The 21,284-nt window shown below is 48.0% G+C and overlaps 1 protein-coding gene, 1 non-coding gene and 1 pseudogene across 3 annotated transcripts; all 3 read left to right on the top strand.

Moving 5' to 3' along the window:
* The first annotated feature begins 5,003 nt into the window (after positions 1-5,003).
* Positions 5,004-5,944, top strand: LOC100955633 (annotated as a pseudogene).
* A 2,700-nt stretch (positions 5,945-8,644) lies between these two features.
* On the top strand, positions 8,645-10,596 carry CLPS (colipase). 2 transcript variants are annotated; one of them, XM_003789137.2, is made up of 3 exons: positions 8,669-8,752; positions 9,731-9,853; positions 10,303-10,434. In XM_003789137.2, the coding sequence occupies exons 1-3, from the start codon at positions 8,669-8,671 to the stop codon at positions 10,432-10,434; spliced, it is 339 nt and encodes a 112-aa protein (XP_003789185.1). The 2 variants fall into 2 exon arrangements, with proteins under 2 accessions (XP_003789186.1, XP_003789185.1); XM_003789138.1 differs by lacking the exon at positions 9,731-9,853 and having other exon boundaries at positions 8,645-8,752; positions 10,303-10,596.
* A 114-nt stretch (positions 10,597-10,710) lies between these two features.
* TRNAG-UCC lies at positions 10,711-10,782 on the top strand. Its single transcript has one exon. It is a non-coding gene; the product is annotated as a tRNA-Gly (tRNA).
* The last annotated feature ends 10,502 nt before the right edge of the window (positions 10,783-21,284 follow it).

Raw genomic sequence — 21,284 nt, 5'->3', positions numbered from 1 at the left:
AAGTGTTCTCATGAGAGACATGCAGAGAGAATATAGACATAGAAGAAAAGGTGATGTGACCACAATGGCAGAGATCACCATGATGTGGCCACAGCGAAGGAAGCTAGCCACCACCAGAAGATAGAGGCCTGAAACAGATTTTGTCCCTAGATCCTCTGTAAATACTGAAGCCCTGCTGACACCTTGATTTCTACTTCTGGCCTTCAGAATAGTGACAGAATAAATTTCTGTCATTTCAAGGCATCAGGTTTGGTGTGGTTTGTTGTGGCAGCCTCAGGAAACGAATATACCACATACCCTGTAAGGAGAAGGCTTTAGGGACACATGAGCATCACTTTGTGGGCAGTGGCTCATGGACCAGCCAGACAGTCAGCATCTTGGACAGAGTAAGTGTGGAACATTAGGTAAGAGGTTGGAGACAGGAATATGTGGATGGAGTCTTAATAATAGGAGCAGAACCAGAGAGCATGAGGGTCCTATGGGAATGTTCTCTAGAGGCTGCTACCACACAGGAGGCTGTCTATCAGTTGGACAGACTGACTCACTCCATGAACAGGAGCCAGCCTTCTTTTTCAGTACCCCAACCTCCCCCTCCCCCTGGGCTGGCTCAAAGACTGATTACAAGGTGTCCCTGGGTGACAGATGGAGACCACGCATGGATCTTCCACCAAGACTGATACAACCACAGTCCCTATCTGCTCCCAACAATACCAATAAGCCTGGAGACCCCTGCTATGACATCCATGACTCTCAAAATTTAATAATAGAGAAACAACTCAATTTTAAAAATAGGCAAAAAATTTGAACAAATACTTTTTAAAAGATGATATGGGGATGGATGGCAAATATGAAAACATAAAATAATGCTCAACATCATTAGTCAATAAGGAAATGCAAATTAAACATAGTGGCACACCTACTAGGCACACCTGCTAGAAAGGCTAAATTTTAACAATCAAAACTGCTCGGGTGCAGTTGCTCAAGCCTGTAATCCCAGCACTGTGGGAGGCTGAGGAGGGAGAATTGCTTGAGCTCAGGAGTTTGAGACTTGCCTGAGCAAGAGTGAGACCTTGACTCCTAAAAAAATGGAAAAACCCAGGTGGGCACCGGCACAAGTGACTGTAATCCCAGCGGCTTCTAGAGGCTGAGGCAGCCGGATGCCCATAGCCTGAGTCTGAGGTTGCAGTGAGCTACAACACCATTGCACTCTGTGCAGGGGCTTAGGGTGGGATTCTGTCTCAAAAAAAAAAAAAATCAAAACTGACCATCCTCAGGGCAGCAAGGATGTGAAGCAACTGGAACTCACACTGTTGGTGGGAATGCATATTGGCTCAGCCACTTTGGAAAACATCTTTACACTCTCTTAGAATTGAAACAAACAATCGTCACATGACCCAGCCATCGCATTGCTCAGTATTTGTCCCAGAGAAATGAAAACCTATGTTCACACAAAAATCTGTATGTGTGTACATACTAATGTGTATAGCAATTTTATTCAAAATTGACCAAAACGTTTCAGAAATTACCCAAATGTCCTACAAGCAGTGAATGGATAACACACTTTTTCCATCCATACATGGGATCAGCGATATAAAGTAACAAACTACTGATAACCCCAACAACATGCACAAATCTCAAATGCATTGTGCTAAGAAGCCAGACCCACCCAAAAGTACACATGTATGATTTCAGCTATTATTATATATGGAAAAGCGAAACTATAGGGAAGGAAAACAAATTTGTAGTTTGCCAGGACCTGGGGGTAGGGTTGATTACAGGGGGTGGGGGGGAGCACAAGGGAATGTTTTAGAGTGACAGAAGTGTTCTGTATCTTGAACACTTGTGGTTACATGATGTATGCATTTGTCAAAACTCGCTGAAGTGTACATTAAGGAGGATTAATTTTATTGTGCCAATTATACTTTAATGTCAAAAGGAAGGATTACTAATGTGGATAAGGTGCCTAATCCTGGCTATCCAAGGAAGAAGAATCAGATAGACAGAGGGGGCAGGAAAGAGTATGTGCAGAACTCAGGAAATGCCTGGATTGACTCTTCTTCTTCTTTTTTTTTGAGACAGAGTCTCATTGTGTTGCCCTCAGTAGAGTGCCCTGGAGTCACAGCTCACAGCAACCTCAAACTCTTGGGCTTAAGTAATTCTCTTACCTCAACCTCCCAAGTAGCTGGGAATACAGGTGCCCACCACAACACTCAGCTATTTTTTGTTTTTGTTGTTGTTGTTGTTGTTGCATTGTTCCTGGGCCAGGCTGGAACCCGCCAGCCTGGGTGCATGTGGCTGGCACCCTACCTACTGAGCTATGGGCCGCCCTGGATTGACTCTTGTTACTCTCATGTCCCCAGTAAAAATTAGTAAAAGAGGTCAGTAAAGCCACACAGATCCATAAAGGGCCCAGATAGTTCAGGAATAGGTCTGAGATGTTGGCTGAGGACAAAAGAATGGGAGATGAAAGGTGAAGGTTATACATATCATTGACTGCCCAGTGGTGTCTAGAGAAATGAGGATTCTAGTTGCTACCCATATTCTCTTCCTTGCTGCATCAAGTCTATGAAATATATTGTGTATGCTTATACACTTTACTAAGTCTCTTTTCTTTCCTCTTAGATAGAGACTACTTTACAATTTAGCCTTAAGCTACAGAAATGAGATGTGATCATGACCAAACTAGAAGAAGATGACAATACACAGAGATGCTGAACTTAGGGACAGGGCAGTGACCCATGTGACATCAAGCCATCTCCCTAGCATTTTGGTCTTATGGAGGATTGGAGGGTTAGAACGGAATATTGGCAAGGAGTAGGGATTATAAACACAGGGTAAATAGAGTTCATATGGATTTTTTTTTTTTAGACAGAGTGTCACTTTGTTGCCCTCAGTAGAGTGCTATGGAATCATAGCTCACAGCAACCTCAAACTCTTGGGCTCAAGTGATCCCCTTGCCTCAGCCTCCCAAGTAACGGAGACTACAGCTGCCCACCACAATGCCCGGCTATTTTTGGTTGTAGTTGTCATTATTGTTCGGCAGGCCCAGGCTGAATTCGAACCCCCCAGCTCTGGTGTATGTGGCTGGTGCCCTAGCCACTGAGCTACAGGTGCCGATCTGCCTAGCTATTTTTAAAGATGAGGTCTTGCTCTTGCTCAGGCCAGTCAACAACTCATGAGCTCAAATAATCCACCTGCCTCGTCTAGAATTACAGGTGTGAGCCACTATGCCCAGCAGTTCATGTGGATGTTGACCAGCCAAAGGCATGAGCTGTACTAAGAGAACAGAGCTCAGATTTCAGTGTCCATAATTTCAGCAGATACAGAAGGATGAGATGGCATAAGGAATGTCTCTGAAGCAGTCATTGAGGCCCCAGAAGATTGTAAAGATCCCTCTCCCTGCTGCCCGGAAGCCATCTAAACTCCACTTCACACCTGGTCAGGAGAATGGGGAGGTGGGAAGATCCCCACAGTCCGAGTGTGGAGCTAAAGAGACTGGCAACCTGAAAGTTCATTTCCTACCTTCACCTAAGCAAGATGGAGAAGGATAGAGAAAATTAAATTTAAAAGTTACGATTATTGCACATCCCAATTTACACTTTGAACCTATTTCTTGGGGGAAGGAAGGGTATTTGTGGGCTAAGCAGCCAAAACAAATGGAGTAAGTATCCCTTGTTTCTTTACAGAAATTTTCCTTTTCTTTCTTTTTTTCTTTTTTGAAATGGAGTCTAAAGCTGGGCATAGTGATTCAAGCCTGTAATCCCAGCACTTAGGGAGGCTGAGGCTTATGGATTGCCTGAGCTCACAGGTTCAAGACCAGCCTGAGTCAGAGCAAGACCCTGTCTCTAAAAATAGCTGGGCATTGTGGCAGGCGCCTATAGTCCCAGGTACTTGGGAGGCTGAGGCAAGAGAACCACTTGAGCCCAAGAGTTTGATGTTGCTACGAGCTATGATGACATGGCAGCCAACATCTCCCTTAGGGAGATTAGGAAACTGAGGCTCAGGGAGCTTAAGAAGTTTAAATTTGGCCAGGCACAGTGGCTCACAACTATAATCCTAATTCTCTAGGAGGATTGTTTGAACTCTGGAGTGTTATTTTTTTTTTCTTTGAGACAGAGTCTCAACATGTCACCCTTGGTAGAGTGCCATGGCATCACAGCTCATAGCAACCTCAAAGTCTTAGGCTTATGCAATTCTCTTGCTTCAGCCTCCCAAGTAGCTGGGACTACAGATGCCTGCCACAATGCCCGGCCATTTTTGTTGTTGTTGTTGTTGTTGTAGTTTTCATTGTTGTTTAGCTGGCCAGGACTGGGTTTGAACTCACCAGCCTGAGTATATGTGGCCACCACCATAACCACTGTGCTATAGGCTCCAAGCCAGCTCAGGAGTTTAAGACCAGACTGAGCAAGCGCAAGACCCAGTCTCCACAAAAAAAAAAAAAGAAAGAAAGAAAGAAAAGGAAAAGAAGACTTAGCCAGCATTGTGGTAGGCATCTGTAGTCCCAACTACTTGGGAGCCTGAGGCAGGAGGATCCCTTGAACCCAGGAGTTTGAGGTTGCTGTGAGCTAGGCTGATGCCGTGGCACTCTAGCCTGGGCAATAGAGCGAGACTCTGTCTCAAAAAAAAAAAAAAAAGTTTAAATTCCTCGTCCAAATTCACATAGCTAGTATGTGGTGAGTTGTGAAGTCAGGTTGGTCTGGATAATAGCTGGGCTTGAGGACCAGTGTTTCCAGGTCTGTCCAGAGACCTTTGGTGTTGCCGCTGCTCTCACCGTGGCTTGAGACGTACCTCTCGGGAGACGTGTGTCCTTCAGCCACTTTAGTGTTGGACTTGGAGCTGCAGGCAACTCTGCAGCGGTAGCAGCAGGAGAACAGAACCTCTGGATGGACCCCTCCTGGGAAGTTTTGCTAATTTGTGGCAGCTAGACAATGTTTCTTATTAACATCTGTTAGCAGAATCATCAGATAATTTCACTGTAGTGGCAGGGATTCAGCTACGAATTCTCTATAGAAAACACCTGGATCCATCTTTCAATGGCTTCAAGACAACCAGAAGTACCTGCTCTTGAGCTTAGTGGGCCTCTAGGCAAGATGTCCCTGTCCATCAGGATATACCACGGGGCATTGAGCCGTGATGATGCCCTTGAGGACCCTACGCCCACGGCTCCTCCTCCATCAGACATGGGCAGCATGCCCTGGAAGCCAGTGATTCCTGAGCGCAAGTATCAGCACCTTGCCAAGGTGGAAGAAGAAGAGGCCAGTTTATCCTCGCCTGCTATGACTCTGTCATCAGCCACTGACAGTAATAAGGTCCCAGTGGTGAAGGCTAAAGCTACCCATGTCATCATGTATTCTCTGATCACAAAACAGACTCAGGAGAGCATTCAGCATTTTGAACAACAGGCAGGGCTGAGAGATGCTGGCTACACACCCCACAAGGGCCTCACCACTGAAGAGAGCAAGTACCTTCGAGTGGCAGAAGCACTGCACAGACTAAAGCTACAGAGTGGAGAGATAACAAAGACAGAGAAGCAGCTCGCATCAGCCCCGTCCACCCCAAGCAGCAACCTTCATTCTTCACCCAAGCATAGGCCCAGAGGCTGGTTCACTTCTGGTTCTTCCACAGCTTTACCTGGCCCAAATCCTAGCACCATGGATTTTGGAAGTAGGAATAAGGACAGAAACCCATCGATAAATGGAGCTTCTCCAGACCAAGATCCCTCCAGAAGTAGGATTCAGGAAGTTTTGCCATCCAGGCCTACTGAGGAGCCCAGAAACCTTCTCCAGTGGCCCTGACCGAGCCCAGGCCACTATGATGGCTGAGGATCCAGCAACCTTCAAGCTGCCCAAGATGGATGTCCCAGTGATGGAAAGGAAGAAACAACCCCACAGACCCATAATCTCAAACCCATGACTTGAATGTGCTCACACCCACTGGCTTCTAAAGCTCTCTGTCCCAGGGATTCTGGAGCCCCTCTTCCCTTTTGCCTTGGTTCTGACATAGAAAAGGTGTATTTTTTTAAAAAGCAAAACAAAAAAACCCCTCTTAAACTGAGGCTATACCTGAAGACATAACTGGTTTTTAAGAAAACCAATTAGTAGTGCAGAGTTTGCCCTTGTTGTGTGGAAGAAGCCATTTGTACTGCTTTAGAGTTAGATTAAATCTCAGGAGTTGTGTATGGAGACTTCAGGATCTATTTTTGTATTATTTACCCTAGACAAGACCTTGATCATTGCTTACTGAGGTAATTAATGTTTGTGCTGCTCTAAAAACGCAGGCTTCTTGATCCTTCTTTTACCACTGTCAATGTGAGCACTGACAAATCATGGCATAGAGGTACTCACTGACTAGTTTAGAAAACTTTAGGCCTCTTTTTTTTTTTTTTTTTTTTTTGAGACAGAGTCTCTCTTTATCACCCTCCATAGAGTGCGGTGACATCATAGCTTACCGCAACCTCCAACTCTTGGGCTCAAGCGATTCCCTTGTCTGCCTAGTAGCTGGGACTATAGGCGCACACCAAAATGCCCAGCACTGACTCAGGCTGGTCTCGAGCCTGTGAGCTCAGGCAAGCCACCTACCTCGGCCTCCCAACTGCTGGGATTATAGGCATGAGCCACCCGGCCCGGCCAACTTTAGGCCTGTTGACTGCTGGTGCTGTGTTCCAGCCTTATCAGGTAGGTGGGCCTAACATCTGTTTGAGACCTAAGTACAGTTAAAAACTAGACTTGGCAAGGACCTTTCTTTCCAGTTGAAACTGGAGTCATCTTGCATTTTGTTAGATCCAATAGATAATTTGTCCTACAGCCAGTTCTTCATGTGGTACCTATTGAGCCAAAGCTATTGGAGGAATGTTTTTTTTTTATGCCACAGAACAATCCCTAGTCTTGCATATGCATTCTTATACTTTACTGTGAGAGTAACTCCAATTTGGCTGAAAACTTTCTAAGGGAGAAAATTCAATCTACTGATTTGATACACGGATGTTAAGATGTTAACTACAGTTAGTCTTGAGTTCATGTGAAAGTAGTGTCACCTTATTTTAATTCCTCGTTCATCATCAGGTCGGAGGCTAAAACTTTTGGGGAGGGTAAAGATGGAGGAATTCAAAATTCTCTGTATGAAAGCATTTGTCACCAAAATGAGCCTCATACCTTTACGTAGTGTATACCTTACTGGGGAAAGGAAATAAGGATCCTGCCTTTTCATTTCTCCTCACTGTGTACATGTCCAGTCACTTTCTTGAGCACTGTCTCATGTGGATGTGGATAGTATTTTATCAGCACACAAGGAGCTGATCTTTCCATAGAGATGTCCTGGAGACTAAAATTATCAGAACAATTCATTTATTTGTGTCTTCTTTCTCTTATTTTGACAATAAAAATCCTTAAAAAATAAAAAGGTTGTGCTTGAGGCAATCCAACCCAGGGCCTCACCATGGGGCTGCCGTCCACGTTCTGCGGTGGGTGTGGGGAGGGCAGGGACCTCTGACTGCAGTGACCATCTAGACCTTCGGAGAAGCTGCTCTGTTCCCACGCCTGAGCACACTGCAGCAGCTGTTCCCTTCCCAGCCGCCAGCCTCTGGTCCATCTGAGGTTCACGAGACCTTCCCTTTCTCAGCCAGGACTAGCGACTGCTCATGCTCCCACGTTGGCCTTGGGTAAGTGGGGAGGGTGAGTGAAAGCCTTAACTAAAGGGGTGAGTCTTTGATGCTGAAAGTGCAGGCACCGAGTGAGGTAGAAAGGAAAGGGGAGAGACTCACTTGGGAAGGAGCTCCTGAGAACCCCTGAATCAGTCCTATGGGCAATCCCCTGGTGTGAGGAAAAGAGAAATTCACCACAGTGAGGACACATACACCCTGGTCAGGCAGGGCTGCAGAGCTGGTCACCCCCTGGGACCTGGGACTGCTCTAGAATCCCCCATGGGGCCTGAAGGGAAGGTTTAGGGTTGGGAGGCTGGGGCCCCTCTTCACCTGGCTGGACACTGTTAGACACCTGGGTTTGGCTGGGGCCAAAGGCAAGGCCTGAACTGTGCTGAGTACACAAAGTGTAAGAAGGCACTCACAGCTTCACATCTTAGGTGTTTCTTCTTGCCCCAGCCCATTGATCTTCGTAGGAGCTCAAGGCACCAGAGCAGCTACACTCACCTACTGTTGCCAGGGGCCAGGCCCCATTCCAAATATTACACACATGGGAATATCTAATATACCTATATTCTTATAATCACACACAGGTATGTTAGTATATATGTAACACATATATGCGTGTTGATTCAACTCTTAAAATGATCCTCATTTGACAGATAAGGAGACTGAGAGAACAATTAGAATAGTTAGCAAGTTTGCCCAGCTAATAACTCATACAGCTAAAATTGCCTCAGAGTCCACCCTCTTAACCACAATACAACACATGGCTATTGTACACACACACACACACACACACACACACATACAGGCATGCCAGAGGCCATCAGGTGCCTGCCCAGTTACCTTATCAGGACCCCTGCCCAGCAGATTGGCCACAGCTGTGCCTCTGCTCATGGCAGGCCCTGTGGGACAAAGAAGGTGGGTCACATGTGGACAGAAGCCCTTTTATAGCCCCACCACTCCAGTTGCCATTGTCTTCTGCCATCTGACCTGCCACTGCCACCCACACCTGCTGTCCTGCTCACCATGGAGAAGGTCCTGGTCCTTCTGCTCATCGCCCTCTCAGTGGCCTATGCAGCTCCTGATCCCCGGGGGATAATCATCAGCCTGGTAAGGGGATTGGGGGGCAGCCCCCAGGTAGAGATGATGTAAGCCTGGACCCAGACCTCTGATGTCACCACCTGGGCTGCCCAGGGACTGGAAGAAGCAGCATCTCACATCTCTTCCTTTACTGCCTACACCCTAGAAAAGGCTGATAAGCTCAGCACTCAGTGGGAACATGCTCAGGGCGGGGGTGAAGGTTGGAGGGGAGAGACATAGGCTCTGTCCTGGAAAGCCTGCACAAAGGATTCCAGCCTCTCACCTCCAGCAGCACCTTACTCACTGTGTGGCAGACACAGTGTGAATGTCTCACAACAACCACTGCAGGAGGAGGCATTATCATCAGCCCAGTCTTCAGAGGGAAGCTGTCTGAGGGCACACAGCTGGGAGTGGGTGAGCTGGGGGTGGTGCTCCCACTGCTGCCCCCACCAGCTCTCCATGAAGCCCAACTGGGAAGATCTATCTAGGCCACTCCCTAGGTTCAAAGGTTCTTAAGTCTTTTAACTCAGGGATGGGATAGGCTTGGAGGGTCTTGGACCCCCTTGAGATCCTATGGAAAAGTCTGATGGGGAGAGTCTTGCAGGGAGATGATCCTCTACTTTCACAGGCTCCTCAAAGGAATGCAGGATCTAGAGAGGTTTGGAAGCCTATTTGGGGTCACAGGTACACATTCCAGATAGGAACACTGAGGCCTGAGGTGGGGCAGTGGCTTGCCCAGGGTCACCCAGGGATTGGTAGTACAGCTGGTACTAGAGTTCAAGGGTCCAGACCCCCACCCATCCTGGGGCTATTGCTCTGTCACCCCATGCCTACTTCTCACATGGGTGGTGGGGCAGAGAGGCCATCAGACGCAGTGGATAGATTCCTTTGCACCCCCAACTCACCAGGGGAGGCACTGATATCAGTAATGAGTAGTGGGTGGAGGTCGGGGTGGAGAAGGGATGGGTTGGGGGGGGAGGTCCTGGTCTGACAGGCTGCCTTTGGCAGGATGAGGGTGAGCTCTGCCTGAATAGCGCCCAATGCAAGAGCAAGTGCTGTCACCGTACAAGTGGATTGAGCCTGGCCCGCTGTGCACCCAAGGCCAGTGAGAACAGCGAGTGCTCTGCCAAGGTGAGTGCTGAGGAGGTGGCATAGATGTGGAAGCGTGGGGAGGGATAGCTCAGAGGAGGAGGGCCCTCAAGGCTGGGTGCCAGGATCAGGGAGGAGGGCCAGTCTGGATGCCAAATGAGGGGTGAGAGGGCAGCAAAGCATTTTCCCATCCCATCATCTCTCTTGATTCCCACAGCTAAGCAATGAGATGGGTGGGGGCAGGGATTGTTATCCCCATTTCACAGATGAGCAGATAGAGGCTCCCCAGGGAGATCAAGCTAGTAAGAGCAAGTGAGCCAAAGTGGAGACTAGAACCTGGGTCAACCAGACACACAGCACCCCCAGGGAAGCTGTCAGGAAAGGAACTATCCAAAAAGACTGACCTGCTGGTTCTTGGGGTTAGGCAGAGGGCAAGTTTTACCCGAAGTGGGCTCTCATTGCCTGTGACTCTCCTGGCTGTGTCTCTGCAGACACTCTATGGGGTTTACTACAAGTGTCCCTGTGAGCGAGGCCTGACCTGCGAGGCGGACAAGACCATTGTTGGCGCCATCACCAACACCAACTTTGGCATCTGCCATGATGCTGGGCGCTCCAAGCAGTGAGACCACCCACCCACTCCTGCACCCAGCCCAGAACACTGCAGGATGCTAGACCTAGGGCCACCTCTCTCCTCCTCTGCCACCTCTCCCTGGCTGGCCACCTCCCTGACCAGCACCTCTGTTTCCTGATTAGGCTCTTGGCAATTAAAGCCCTCCTGCAAACCTCGACTAGCCTCCTGCATGTTATTTGCTGAGTCCGCATCCTCCTTGAAGTTACACCAAGCCTTTGCCCCACCAGGACAGGCTTCAAACAGGCCAGAAGAACCAGGATAGGAAGTGGCATTGGTGGTATAGTGGTGAGCATAGCTGCCTTCCAAGCAGTTGATCTGGGTTTGATTCCCGGCCAATGCACTGGGTTGACCTTTTGGCTCGGCGCCTGTGGCTCAAGTGGCTAAGGTGCTAGCCACGTACACCTGAGCTGGTGGGTTCGAATCTAGCCCAGGCCCACCAAACAACAGTGATGGCTGCAACCGAAAAATAGCCAGGCGTTGTGGCAGGCGCCTGTAATCCCAGCTACTCAGGAGGTAGAGGCAGGAGACTCGCTTGAGCCCAGGAGTGGGAGGTTGCTGTGAGCTGTGATGCCATGGCACTCTACCCAGGGAGACAGCTTGAGGCTCTGTCTCAAAAAAAAAAAAAAAAAAAAGAACCAGGATGGGTTTGGGGGTGGAACGGGGTGGCGGAACAGATTGGAGACAAGGTTGTGAAGGAGGACCAGCTAGGCCAAGAAGCTCTCTATTTCTGAGGAGCAGTCACACCTCCCTGGGATGCCCTCCTTGTCCCTCAAGTTCTGAGAGAGACAGGTAGGTGTGTGTGTGCACACCTATGCACCTCTAGTAAGGAATTATAACGGCTCATCGTCATTTCCCCGAATCATAATTTGCCATCCCCAGTGCTGGGCTCTTGGGCCCAACTCTTACAATGTAACAGCCCTGACACAGCCATGTCTGAAGGGGTCAGACCCCTAACAATTTCTGGGGGCCTACTCTGTGCCACAAAGTCCTCACAGTGACCCTGGGAGGGAGAGTTCATCTCCACTTTATAGATAAAGAGACTTACCGGCACTTTAGCTTCAGAAAGTTAAGGAACTTGTCTAGTATCCCAAATCAGAAAAAGTTGTCACTATACCTGTCTCACTCCATCCCTTCCCTTTCAAAGGTTCCCTATTCTTTCCCCCAGTTACTTACACTAAGAAAAATGGGTAGAAATTGTAAAGAATTTAATATAAAAATGTTGCGCCCTCTAGAGCTATCGAACATGAGCTACCTTAGGCAGTACTAAGGCCTAGCAAGGTATGCAAGTAGAAGTCTATGACCTGTTGATGGAGATTCCTACAGAGAGTGCGGGACAAAGGACCAAATGGTGTCCAGATATTCTCCCAACCCCGGGATTCTGCAGTTCTATGATCCATGAATCCCCTACTAACCACAGGCTTCTGAGTTAGGACTGCATTTGGTTACAAGCTGCAGAAAACTCAAGTAATTATGGTTGGAGCAAACAGGACTGATATTTCTCACAAATCAAAAAGTCTAGGCTGCCACCTGTGGCTCAACAGGTAGGGCATCAGCCCCATATACCGAGGGTGGTGGATTCAAATGTGGCCCCTGCCAAACTGCAACAAAAATAGCCAGGCATTGTGGCAGGCGCCTGTAGTTCCAGCTACTCCGGGGCCCTGAGGTAAGAGAATGGCCTAAGCCCAAGAGTTGGAGGTTGCTGTGACCTGTGACGCCACAGCACCCTATGGAGGGCGATAAAGTGAGCGACTCTGTCTCTAAAAAAAGAACTCTAGAGATAGGAAAAGCTGGCATTTGTCTGGTGGCTGGCAGCTCTGCAGTTCTGATCTTTCCTTCATGGTGCCAAATGCCTCAAGCAGCAGCTCCTGGCATGAACCCTTCTGCCACATTCTAAGGCAGGGAGCAGTAGAGTGTTTCCTTTGGTATACTTTCTTATCTTTCCCCACATCATCCAGGCAGACTTACTGTATTTTAATGGCTAGAATCAGGTCATCTGGCATCTCTACTGCACGGGAGGCTGGGAAAGCAAAGAGAATAGGATTGCCAAGACTGGCTTAAATCAGTCCTTCTCCTGGCACTGGGGACATTGCTGCCCACAGAATACTGGGATTCCGCTACCAGGGAAAGGGAGTGATGGCTGTTGGGAAATCAAGTACAGGGTCTGCCACTTATGAGTTAGCGCTTAACAGAGGTACTTTTCTTTTCTTTTTTTGAGACAGAACTCACTTTATCATGTAGGCTGGAGTGTAATGGAGGTATCAAAACTCACTGCAATCTCAAACTCCTGGACTCAGTAATCCTCCTGCTTCAGCCTAATGAGTAGCTGGAACTATAGGTGCACACTATGATGCCCAGCTAATTTTTCTATTTTTTGGAAGCACAGGGTCTCGCTTTTGCTTAGGCTGGTCTCTGATTTCTGAGCTCTAGGGATCTTCCTGCCTCAGCCTTCCAGTGTGCTAGGAGTAAGCAGGGCCAGAGGGCCTTTCCATACCTTAACCCAGTAGGGGGTTCAGGCCCTGCAGCAGGGGTGGGTCATATTTCTTGGTTGCCAGATTCAGGCCTGGGGGAAATCTGTGTTCCTGTTTTTGTATATCTCCTGAGTGACCACAGTGTGCCCAACACTGTGTTTTAGATTGTCAAGGACACAAGGAAAATGTCCCTGGTTTCCAAAAGTGAGTAGTGAGTTGGGTTCTGCAGAATCAAATGGCCAAGATCCCAACCACCTGCTCCCTTATGTTAACTCCTTTCTACTGCAAATAGCTAGAGTGATTCTTGTTATTCCATGCTGATTCTACTGTAAGTCTGCCTAGAAAAAGGGAGCATTGTGTTATTATTATGGCTGTTGTACAAAAGCACCTTCCTCTCACTAAGCCTTGAGCCCAGAGTTACCTTTTTCTAAGGCACATAAAAATGTGCTGTAGGCTATAGCTCTGCCACTACACTTTCCACGTTAACATCCTAATCCCAGGAGTTCCCCAGTCTTGGCCTAACTTTTTTCTTTCTAGATCTGCTAGATATTCAGCTACAGAAGCAGGGGTATTTGTAGCCTCCAATCCATAAAAAATTCCTAATGCTGGACCCTGTAGACCCACACTGTCTGCTATGCTGGTGTGGTAGCTATTCACTATCCCCATGTGGCTGTTGAGCAATTGAAATGTAGCAGACCTGAACTGAGATAAATGTAAAATACAAACTTAATTTGGAAGACTTATTACCAAGAAAAAGGTAAAATATTTTAAATATTTTTATGTGTTAAAATGATATTATTGAGTTGTAAACAAAATAAATTATCAACATTGACTCCACCTGTTTCTTTTTACTTTTACTTTTTTAGCATGGCTATTAGAAAATTTAAAATAACAATTGTAGCTTGCATTTTTTTTTTTTTTGGAGGCAGAATCTCTCTGTGTCGCCCTTGGTAGAATGCTGTGGCATCACAGCTCACAGCAACCTCAAACTCTTGGGCTTAAGTGATTCCCTTGCCTCAGCCTCCCATGTAGCTGGGACTACAGGTGCCTGCCACAATGCCCGGCTCTTTTTTGGTTGCAGTTGTCATTGTTGTTTAGCAGGCCTGGGCCGGACTCAAACCTGCCAACTTTGATGTATGTGGCTGGGGCCCTACTCACTGAGCTACAGGCACCAAGCCATCTTGCATTTTTTTTTCCACTCCCTATTTTGTTGACAAGATCAGTGTGAGAATCTCAAGTTCAGAAGAACATCTAAGGAACTTGACTCCTTGATGACTGTTTTTTTTTTTTTTTTGGTTGTAGTTGTCATTGTTGTTTGGCAGGCTTGGGCCGGATTCGAACCCACCAGATCCAGTATATGTGGCTGGCGCCCTAGCTGCTTGAACTACAGGCACCAAGCAAAATGTTTTAGTGTGATGTAATCCCACCTGTTTATTTTGCTTTTGTTGCCTGTGCTTTTGGTGTCCTATCCACAAAATCATTGCCAAGACCAACGTCATGTAGTCTTTCTCTTGTTTTCTTCTAGGAGTTTTATGGTTTCAGGTTGTACGTTTAGATCTTTAAGCCATTTTGAGTTAATTTTTGTGTACAGTATAAGGTGAATCCAATTTCATCTTTTGCATGCGAGTATTTCCAAACACTATTTATTAAAGAGATGATCTTTTCCCCATGTGTCTTCTTGGTGCCCTTGTCAAAAATCAGTTGACTGAATAGGCTTGGGTTTATTAACTAATTAATTCATTTATTGAGACAGAGTCTCACTTTTTGCCTCCCAATAGAGTGCTCTGGTGTCATAGCTCACAGCAACCTCTAACTCTTGGGCTCAAGCGATTCTCTTGCCTTAGCCTCCCAAGTAGCTGGCACTACAAGTGCCTGCCAATGCCCAGCTATCTTTAGAGACAGGTTCTTGCTCTAGCTCAGGCTGGTCTCAAATCTGTGAGCTCAGACAATCTGCCCACCTGGGTCTCCCAAAGTGCTGGCATTATAGGCTTGAGCCACTGCACCAGCCCTTGGGTTTATTTTTGGGCTTTCTATTCTCCCCACCCCCTTATAACTTCTTAAGACATTGGGCCAGGCACAGTGGTGCTATAGTCCCAGCTACTTGAAAAGCTAAGGTGGGAAGTTTGATTGAGACTAGCCTGAGCCACACAGACAAAGAAACAATCCTCTCTCTAAACACTGAGTATCCTTGGAGCAGGTTTCCAGCCTATCTCCTCTCCTAGCAAGGTTGTTTCATGGACTTTCTCTGAGTAGGGGGAGTTCACAACACTATGGAAGTCCAGTTGTCTGTCTGATACATTTCATACAGGATAACGTATTCCACCAACGTATTCCACTCTACACAGGTTTGTTGTAACTTACTAGGAGGTGCACTCACATGTTCTAGAGCTGCCAGGAGCAGCTCTAGATGCCTTACACACCTTTGCTTGTTTTTCCTTTTTTCCTTTTTTTTTTTTAAAGAGGCAGGATCTCACTCGATTGTGCAGGCTGAAGTGCAGTGGCATGCTCATAGCTCACTGCAGCCTCGAACTCCTCTGGGCTCAAGTGACCCTCCCACCTCAGCATTCCAGGTAGCGAGGGCCACAGGTGAACACCAACATGTCTGGTTAATTTTTTAATTTCTTGTGGAATCAGAACCTTGCTACATTGCTTAGGCTGGTCTCGAACTCCTGACCTGAAGTGGTCCTTCCACTCAGCCTCCCACAATGCCCGGCCACTATTACAGCTCTTGCATCATAAGTCCAACATTCTGGAGGACATGCCTGGCTCAATTCTAGGGGCATATTTAATCAGAGGTATGGCTGCGTATGGAACCTTAGGTTCAAAACCCAAAGAAGTTAACTCCACAATGTAACCTGAATATAACAGGACTACCTTGAAGCCCACCTCTGCTGAGGATTCACACAAACAGCAAGCTGGCATTGAATTCTAGAAGCCTCACAAAACACAGTGACATTTCCTAAAACTCCTCTGGACTCACTCTCCCCCATCCCCACACCGCACAGAAGTGCTTCAGTCTTTCTTTTCTCACTTTTTCCTTGGCTCTCCTTCCCTTCTCATCCCTCCCTTCTCTTCTTGCCTCCTAGAAGATTCAGATTTATCACTTTCAAAGTCTATAACTTTGAGCCAGTTACTCACTCCCGCTCAGTTTCCCCACCTGTAAAACAGAGGTGATAGGTTTGTTGTACTGGATTAAATGAGGCTGGGTGTGTAAGGCATCTAGAGCTGTTCCTGGCAGCTCTAGAACACTGAGTGCTCAGTGAACACGAGCAATTCCTTATACACATGTATGTTTTGTACACCTTCTTTCACATTTCTGAAGTTTAAGGTCAGGGGAACAGAGAGATCAGATATAAACTGGCGCTTCAGAGGGTAGATTATGGAGTGAGCTGAAGCCACAAAGGGGTCGGGTTGAGGGGAGCTTAGATCACCTTTGGGGGTCTTTCAGTCATGCTCCCAACTGGGGAAATACCCCAACCCAACAGTGTCCTTCCCTACTTCCTCCCTCATGCGCCCCCCACCCCCCAGTAACCTGCTGTAGCATACCCATCCCAGCCCGGCACAACCAGGCCCCAGCTCTGTGGGTAACGAGTACCAAAACTTTATTTCCATGATGGTGGATCATCCCTTCCTTCTTCCCCTCGACTGTTGATGGAGGCTCTAGGGACCAAGGGCAGGGACATACAATTCTAGGTATATAGGATGATGGGTGTCGGAGGCAACAAGGAAGAGGAAACATTAGAAGAACATTTTCTTAGCTGGCTTCTCTTTTCCAATTTTCTGACAATGGCTGGGAGTGTTTCCAAAAGATTTCTCATTCTTTGGAAATACACAGGTCAGATTCGGCAGGCAGGAACACTCACTATACAGGCCAAAGAACATCTGGGAAAGGCAAGACTTTGACCTTGACCTTGGGGGCTTCTCTCCCCTCAGCCCCATGGACAGTGCCTAGGCCTACACAAGTCCAGCTCCAAAGACCATCTGCTTTCCCACAGCCAGAAGCTTGGGGACAGGGACCCCTGCCCAGCTGCTCAGCATGGCTCCTCCCTTGCCTAGTCCAGGCTGACTCCTGGAGTTGCTCAGTGCTCGCCCTCCCAGCTCCACCCAGCCTCTCATTAACTCAGCTGCCTCTCCTAAATCTGGGAACACACTGTTGTAGGCCCCCATCTCTTCTCCTCAAATCCTCTCATAAGCAAATCAACTGCCTTCTCTGCACACCCAGCTCAAAGACTGCCTCTGCCCATCTCTGGCCAGGAATGCCCAGGGCCACAGCAGAACTACTGGGGCTGAGTGAAGTGGGGGTGTCCAGGGCAGAGGTAGCACCTAGCCATTCCCATTTTCTTTGCTACTTTCAGGGTTCTTACTCCCCTAGAGAGTAAGAGCCCACATTATAAAGTGAAGCATCCCTTCCCCTGCTTCCCATCTAGGATCCTAAGGCCCTGGTAGGCTCCCTTCTCAAGTCTGCCCACAGGCATCCCCAGGTGACTTGGAGGTGCAGCCCCAGCTCCAGGTCATTTCCTCCTGCCTACCCTTTCCCCTTTGCCAGAAATGTGGGCCTTCCCTGGCCCCCCTTCCCCCTGCTCCCCACCAGCTCTTCCCAGGTGTGGACACTCACCTGCACGTGACCCAAGCTACCCTCAGACCCCCTCTCGGCCCAGTGGTACTCAAAGCCCACAGCCTGGTGGCAGCACTGGCTCTCACACAACTTGATGCAAATCTCCCTGAGCTCCTGTGGGGAGACACCCACTGGCTGCACCTCTCGCCCTCCTGCCGGCTGGGCTTTCTCCCTACTCGCCACCCCACCGCCTCCCACTCCTGCCAGGCAGGGAGGGCTCTAGCTGGGAACGGGGGTACAGGGTGTGTGCAGACAGGGTGTGACCAGAGGGGAGCGAACAGTTTTCAAAGGTTTACTCTTAGGTCTCCCCCAGATAGGTCGCTTCTCACACACAAGGGTGGCTGGACTATCCTGTGGTTCTCACGCTTTGCCTTCTGCTCTGGCCTTTTCTTCTTCTGCAAACTCCTATTTACCCTTTCAGCCGAGTTTGACTGTCACCTACAGTCCCCCCCAACTCCCATCCCACACACATACACATTAATAACCCTTGATATTGGAACTTAGGATATTATCTATCACGGCCACCCATCAGCTTTCTGTCAAACAATTTCAATAGTCATTCAACAAGCAAACACTGAGCCCCTACTGTACACCAGGCACGGTAACAGGCGCTGGGGATACAGCTGGGAACAAAACAAACCCTGCTCTCTTGGCGCTGACATTCCAGAGCAGCACTGTCCAACAGAGCTTTTTACCATAATGAAAATGTGCTTTTCCTGCACTGTCCAGTACTGTCCAGTACAGTTCCTACTGATGCAGTAGCCACAGGTGGATAGAGAGCGCTTGAAATGTGGTTAGATTGACTGCAGCGCTGAATTTTGCTGAACTTTATTTGTTTATTTAGTTTTGAGACAGAGTGTCACTTTGTCACCCCCAGCACAACTGACATCATAGCTCACAGCAACTTCAAACTCTTGGGCTCAGGAGATTCTCTTACCTCAGCCTCCTGAGTAGCTGGGACTACAAGTACCCACCACAATGCCCAGTTTTTTTTTCGTTTGTTTGTTTTTTTGAGACAGAGCCTCTAGCTGTCACCCTGGGTAGAGTGCTGTGACATCACAGCTCACAGCAACCTCCAACTCCTGGTCTCAAGTGATTCTCCTGCCTCCACCTCCCAAGTAGCTGGGACTACAGGCTCTCACCACAATGCCTGGCTATTTTTTGGTTGCAGTCGTCATTGTTGTTTTTGGCGGGCCCAGGCTGGATTCGAACCTGCCAGCTCAGGTGTATGTGGCTGGCACCTTAGCAACTTGAGCCACAGGTGCCAAGCCATTCCGGCTATTTTTAGAGACAAGGTCTTGCTCTGACTCAGGCTGGTCTCAAAATCCTAAACTCAGGCAATCCACCCACCTTGGCTTCCCAGAGTGCTGGGATTATAGGCGTGAACCACCATGCCTGCCAAGATTAAACTTACTCTGAGAGGCCGAGGTGGGTGGATTGCCTGCACTCACAGGTTCAAGACCAGCCTGAGCAAGAGCAAGACCTCGTCTCTAAAAATAGCCAGGTGTTATGGCAGGTGCCTGTGGTTCCAGCTACTTGGGAGGCTGAGGCAAGAGAATCACATGAGCCTAAGAGTTTGAGGTTGCTGTCAGCTATGATGCTACAGCACTCTACCAAGGATGACAAAGTGACAAAAAAGTCGCAAAAAAACAAAAACATTAGGTGGCTCCTGTAGCTCAGTGGGTACAGTGCTGGCCACATACACTGAGGCTAGCGGGTTTGAACCTGGCCCAGGCCTGCTAAACAACAATGACAACTGCAAGAACAACAACAAAAAGTAGCTGGGCATTGTGGTGGGCGTCTGTAATCCCAGCTACTCGGGAGGCTGAAGCAAGAGAGTCGCTTAAACCCAAGAGTTGGAGGTTGCTGTGAGCTGTGATGCCATTGCACTCTACCCAGGGTGACAGCTTGAGACTCTGTCTCAAAAAAAAAAAAGAAAAGAAAAGAAAAGATTAAGGGAGGTCAGGGAAGTATTGCCTGTAGAGCTACTGATGGGGGGAGCACGAGCGAGGCTTCCCAGGTGCTGGAGATGCTCTGCATCTTGTTTTCACAGGCTGGTGAGGGTGGTTGCATAGGTTAAAATCCATTAATTTTCATGTAAAGTCAGGATTTGGACACCTTACTGTATGTAATTTTTGCTTAACATATATGGTATTATTAATTAATATTTATATTATATGTGTGTATCATATCTATTATATCTGATTAAGTGCTATAAAGAAAATATAGCAGGAAGGGAGGATTGGTTTGGCTATAACCTCTTCCTGCTCTCCCTGCTTTTCCACTCTAGCCTGTAACCCTCAAGCCACCCACTGCCCCCTTCTCACCACTTTCTCACCGCTCACCCACTCAGCCTTCTCCCACCCATTCTTCCCAGAACAGCTAGAGGAGCCATTTTAATAGGTAACACTTACAATGCCAGTCCCCAAATTCAAAGCTATCCCTGGGCCTTTGAATCCACTACTTTCCTGATCCCAGGGCATTGGCACTTGCTGGCCCTCTGCCCAGAACACCCTGCCCTGTGATCTCTCCTGGCTGCCTCCCTCTCTTGCCTCAGGGTGAAGCCTACCAGCTAGACCGGTCTGCATCACCTGGTTTTACCATATTCACAGCACTATGATTCTCTGGCATTATCTGCTTTTTCTTTTCTCTTTTTTTTTTTTCTTTGAGACAGAGTCTCAAGTCGTCCTGGGTAGAGTGATGTGGCATCATAGCTCACAGCAACCTCCAACTCTTGGGCTTAAGTGATCCTCTTGCCTCAGTTTTTCTTTCTTTCTTTTTTTTTTTTTAGTAGAGACGGGGTCTTGCTTTTTGCTCAGGCTGGTCTCAAACTGGTGAGCTCAAACTATCCACCAGCCTTGGCCTTCCAGAGTGCTAAGACTGTAGGCATGAGCCACCGCAACCAGCCTTGATTTTCCTTTTATTTAAATCATCCATCTCCAGGGCAGCGCCTGTGGCTCAGTGAGTAGGGCACCAGCCCCATAAACTGGGGGTGACGGGTTCAAAAGCAGCCCTGGCCGAACTGCAACAGTAAAAATAGCTGGGTGTGGTGGGGGGCGCCTGTAGTCCCAGCTACTCAGGCAGCTGAAGCAAGAGAACTGCTTGAGCCTAAGAGTTTGAGGTTGCTGTGAGCTATGATGCCTCAGCATTCTACTGAGGGTAACAAAGTGAGACTGTCTCAGGAAATAAAAAAATGGAGCCTTCTTTACTATATAACTCTTGCTCTTTTCTGCTTTGGCTCAGAAGTTACATATGTCACTCGTGGCCAGAAATACTCACAGTAGCCCAAGCTACCTGAAGAAAGGCAGCCAATGTTTCTGGTGCCAAGGAAGAAGAAAAACAATGGGACCTGGTGAAATCACAGCCCCTGACTTCGACTAGGGGCTGGGAAGAGGATGGCAAGGGTGAGCTCAAGAGGTGGAGACCTCACCCTAGAAATATGGCTTCTGAGGAAGGTGCCGAAATAAGCCTTATCAGAAGAGGAGGGAAACAGTTCAGTTAAGGTGGCCTGGAGCTTTTGCCTTTTCTTTTTTGTTTTATTGGTTACATAATAATTATACCTATTAAGCTTTTGCCTTTTCAACTTCAAGACTCTTCCACATCTCTAACAACACCTCAAGAAACATACAAGTATTGAATGTGCAGCTGCAGAAAAAGTTGCTGCTGACTCGGCACCTGTGGCTCAATCGGCTAAGGCGCCAGCCACGTACACCTGAGGTGGCAGGTTCGAATCCCCAGCCCGGGCCCGCCAAACAACAA

This window comes from Otolemur garnettii, unplaced genomic scaffold (genome assembly GCF_000181295.1).
Source record: "Otolemur garnettii isolate 467f Iridium unplaced genomic scaffold, OtoGar3 scaffold00031, whole genome shotgun sequence".
NCBI classification, from domain to species: Eukaryota; Metazoa; Chordata; class Mammalia; order Primates; family Galagidae; genus Otolemur; species Otolemur garnettii.
Note: the sequence above shows the minus strand (reverse complement) of the source record. Positions and strands in the feature narration are given on the sequence as shown.

What these genes read in the sequence shown, in the direction of transcription:
- CLPS (XM_003789137.2), top strand. Translation starts at nt 8,669, where the DNA reads ATGGAGAAGGTCCTGGTCCTTCTGCTCATCGCCCTCTCAGTGGCCTAT. An exon ending in GGGGGATAATCATCAGCCTG is followed by an intron (nt 8,753 to 9,730) that starts GTAAGGGGATTG and finishes TGCCTTTGGCAG; the next exon opens with GATGAGGGTGAGCTCTGCCT. An exon ending in ACAGCGAGTGCTCTGCCAAG is followed by an intron (nt 9,854 to 10,302) that starts GTGAGTGCTGAG and finishes GTGTCTCTGCAG; the next exon opens with ACACTCTATGGGGTTTACTA.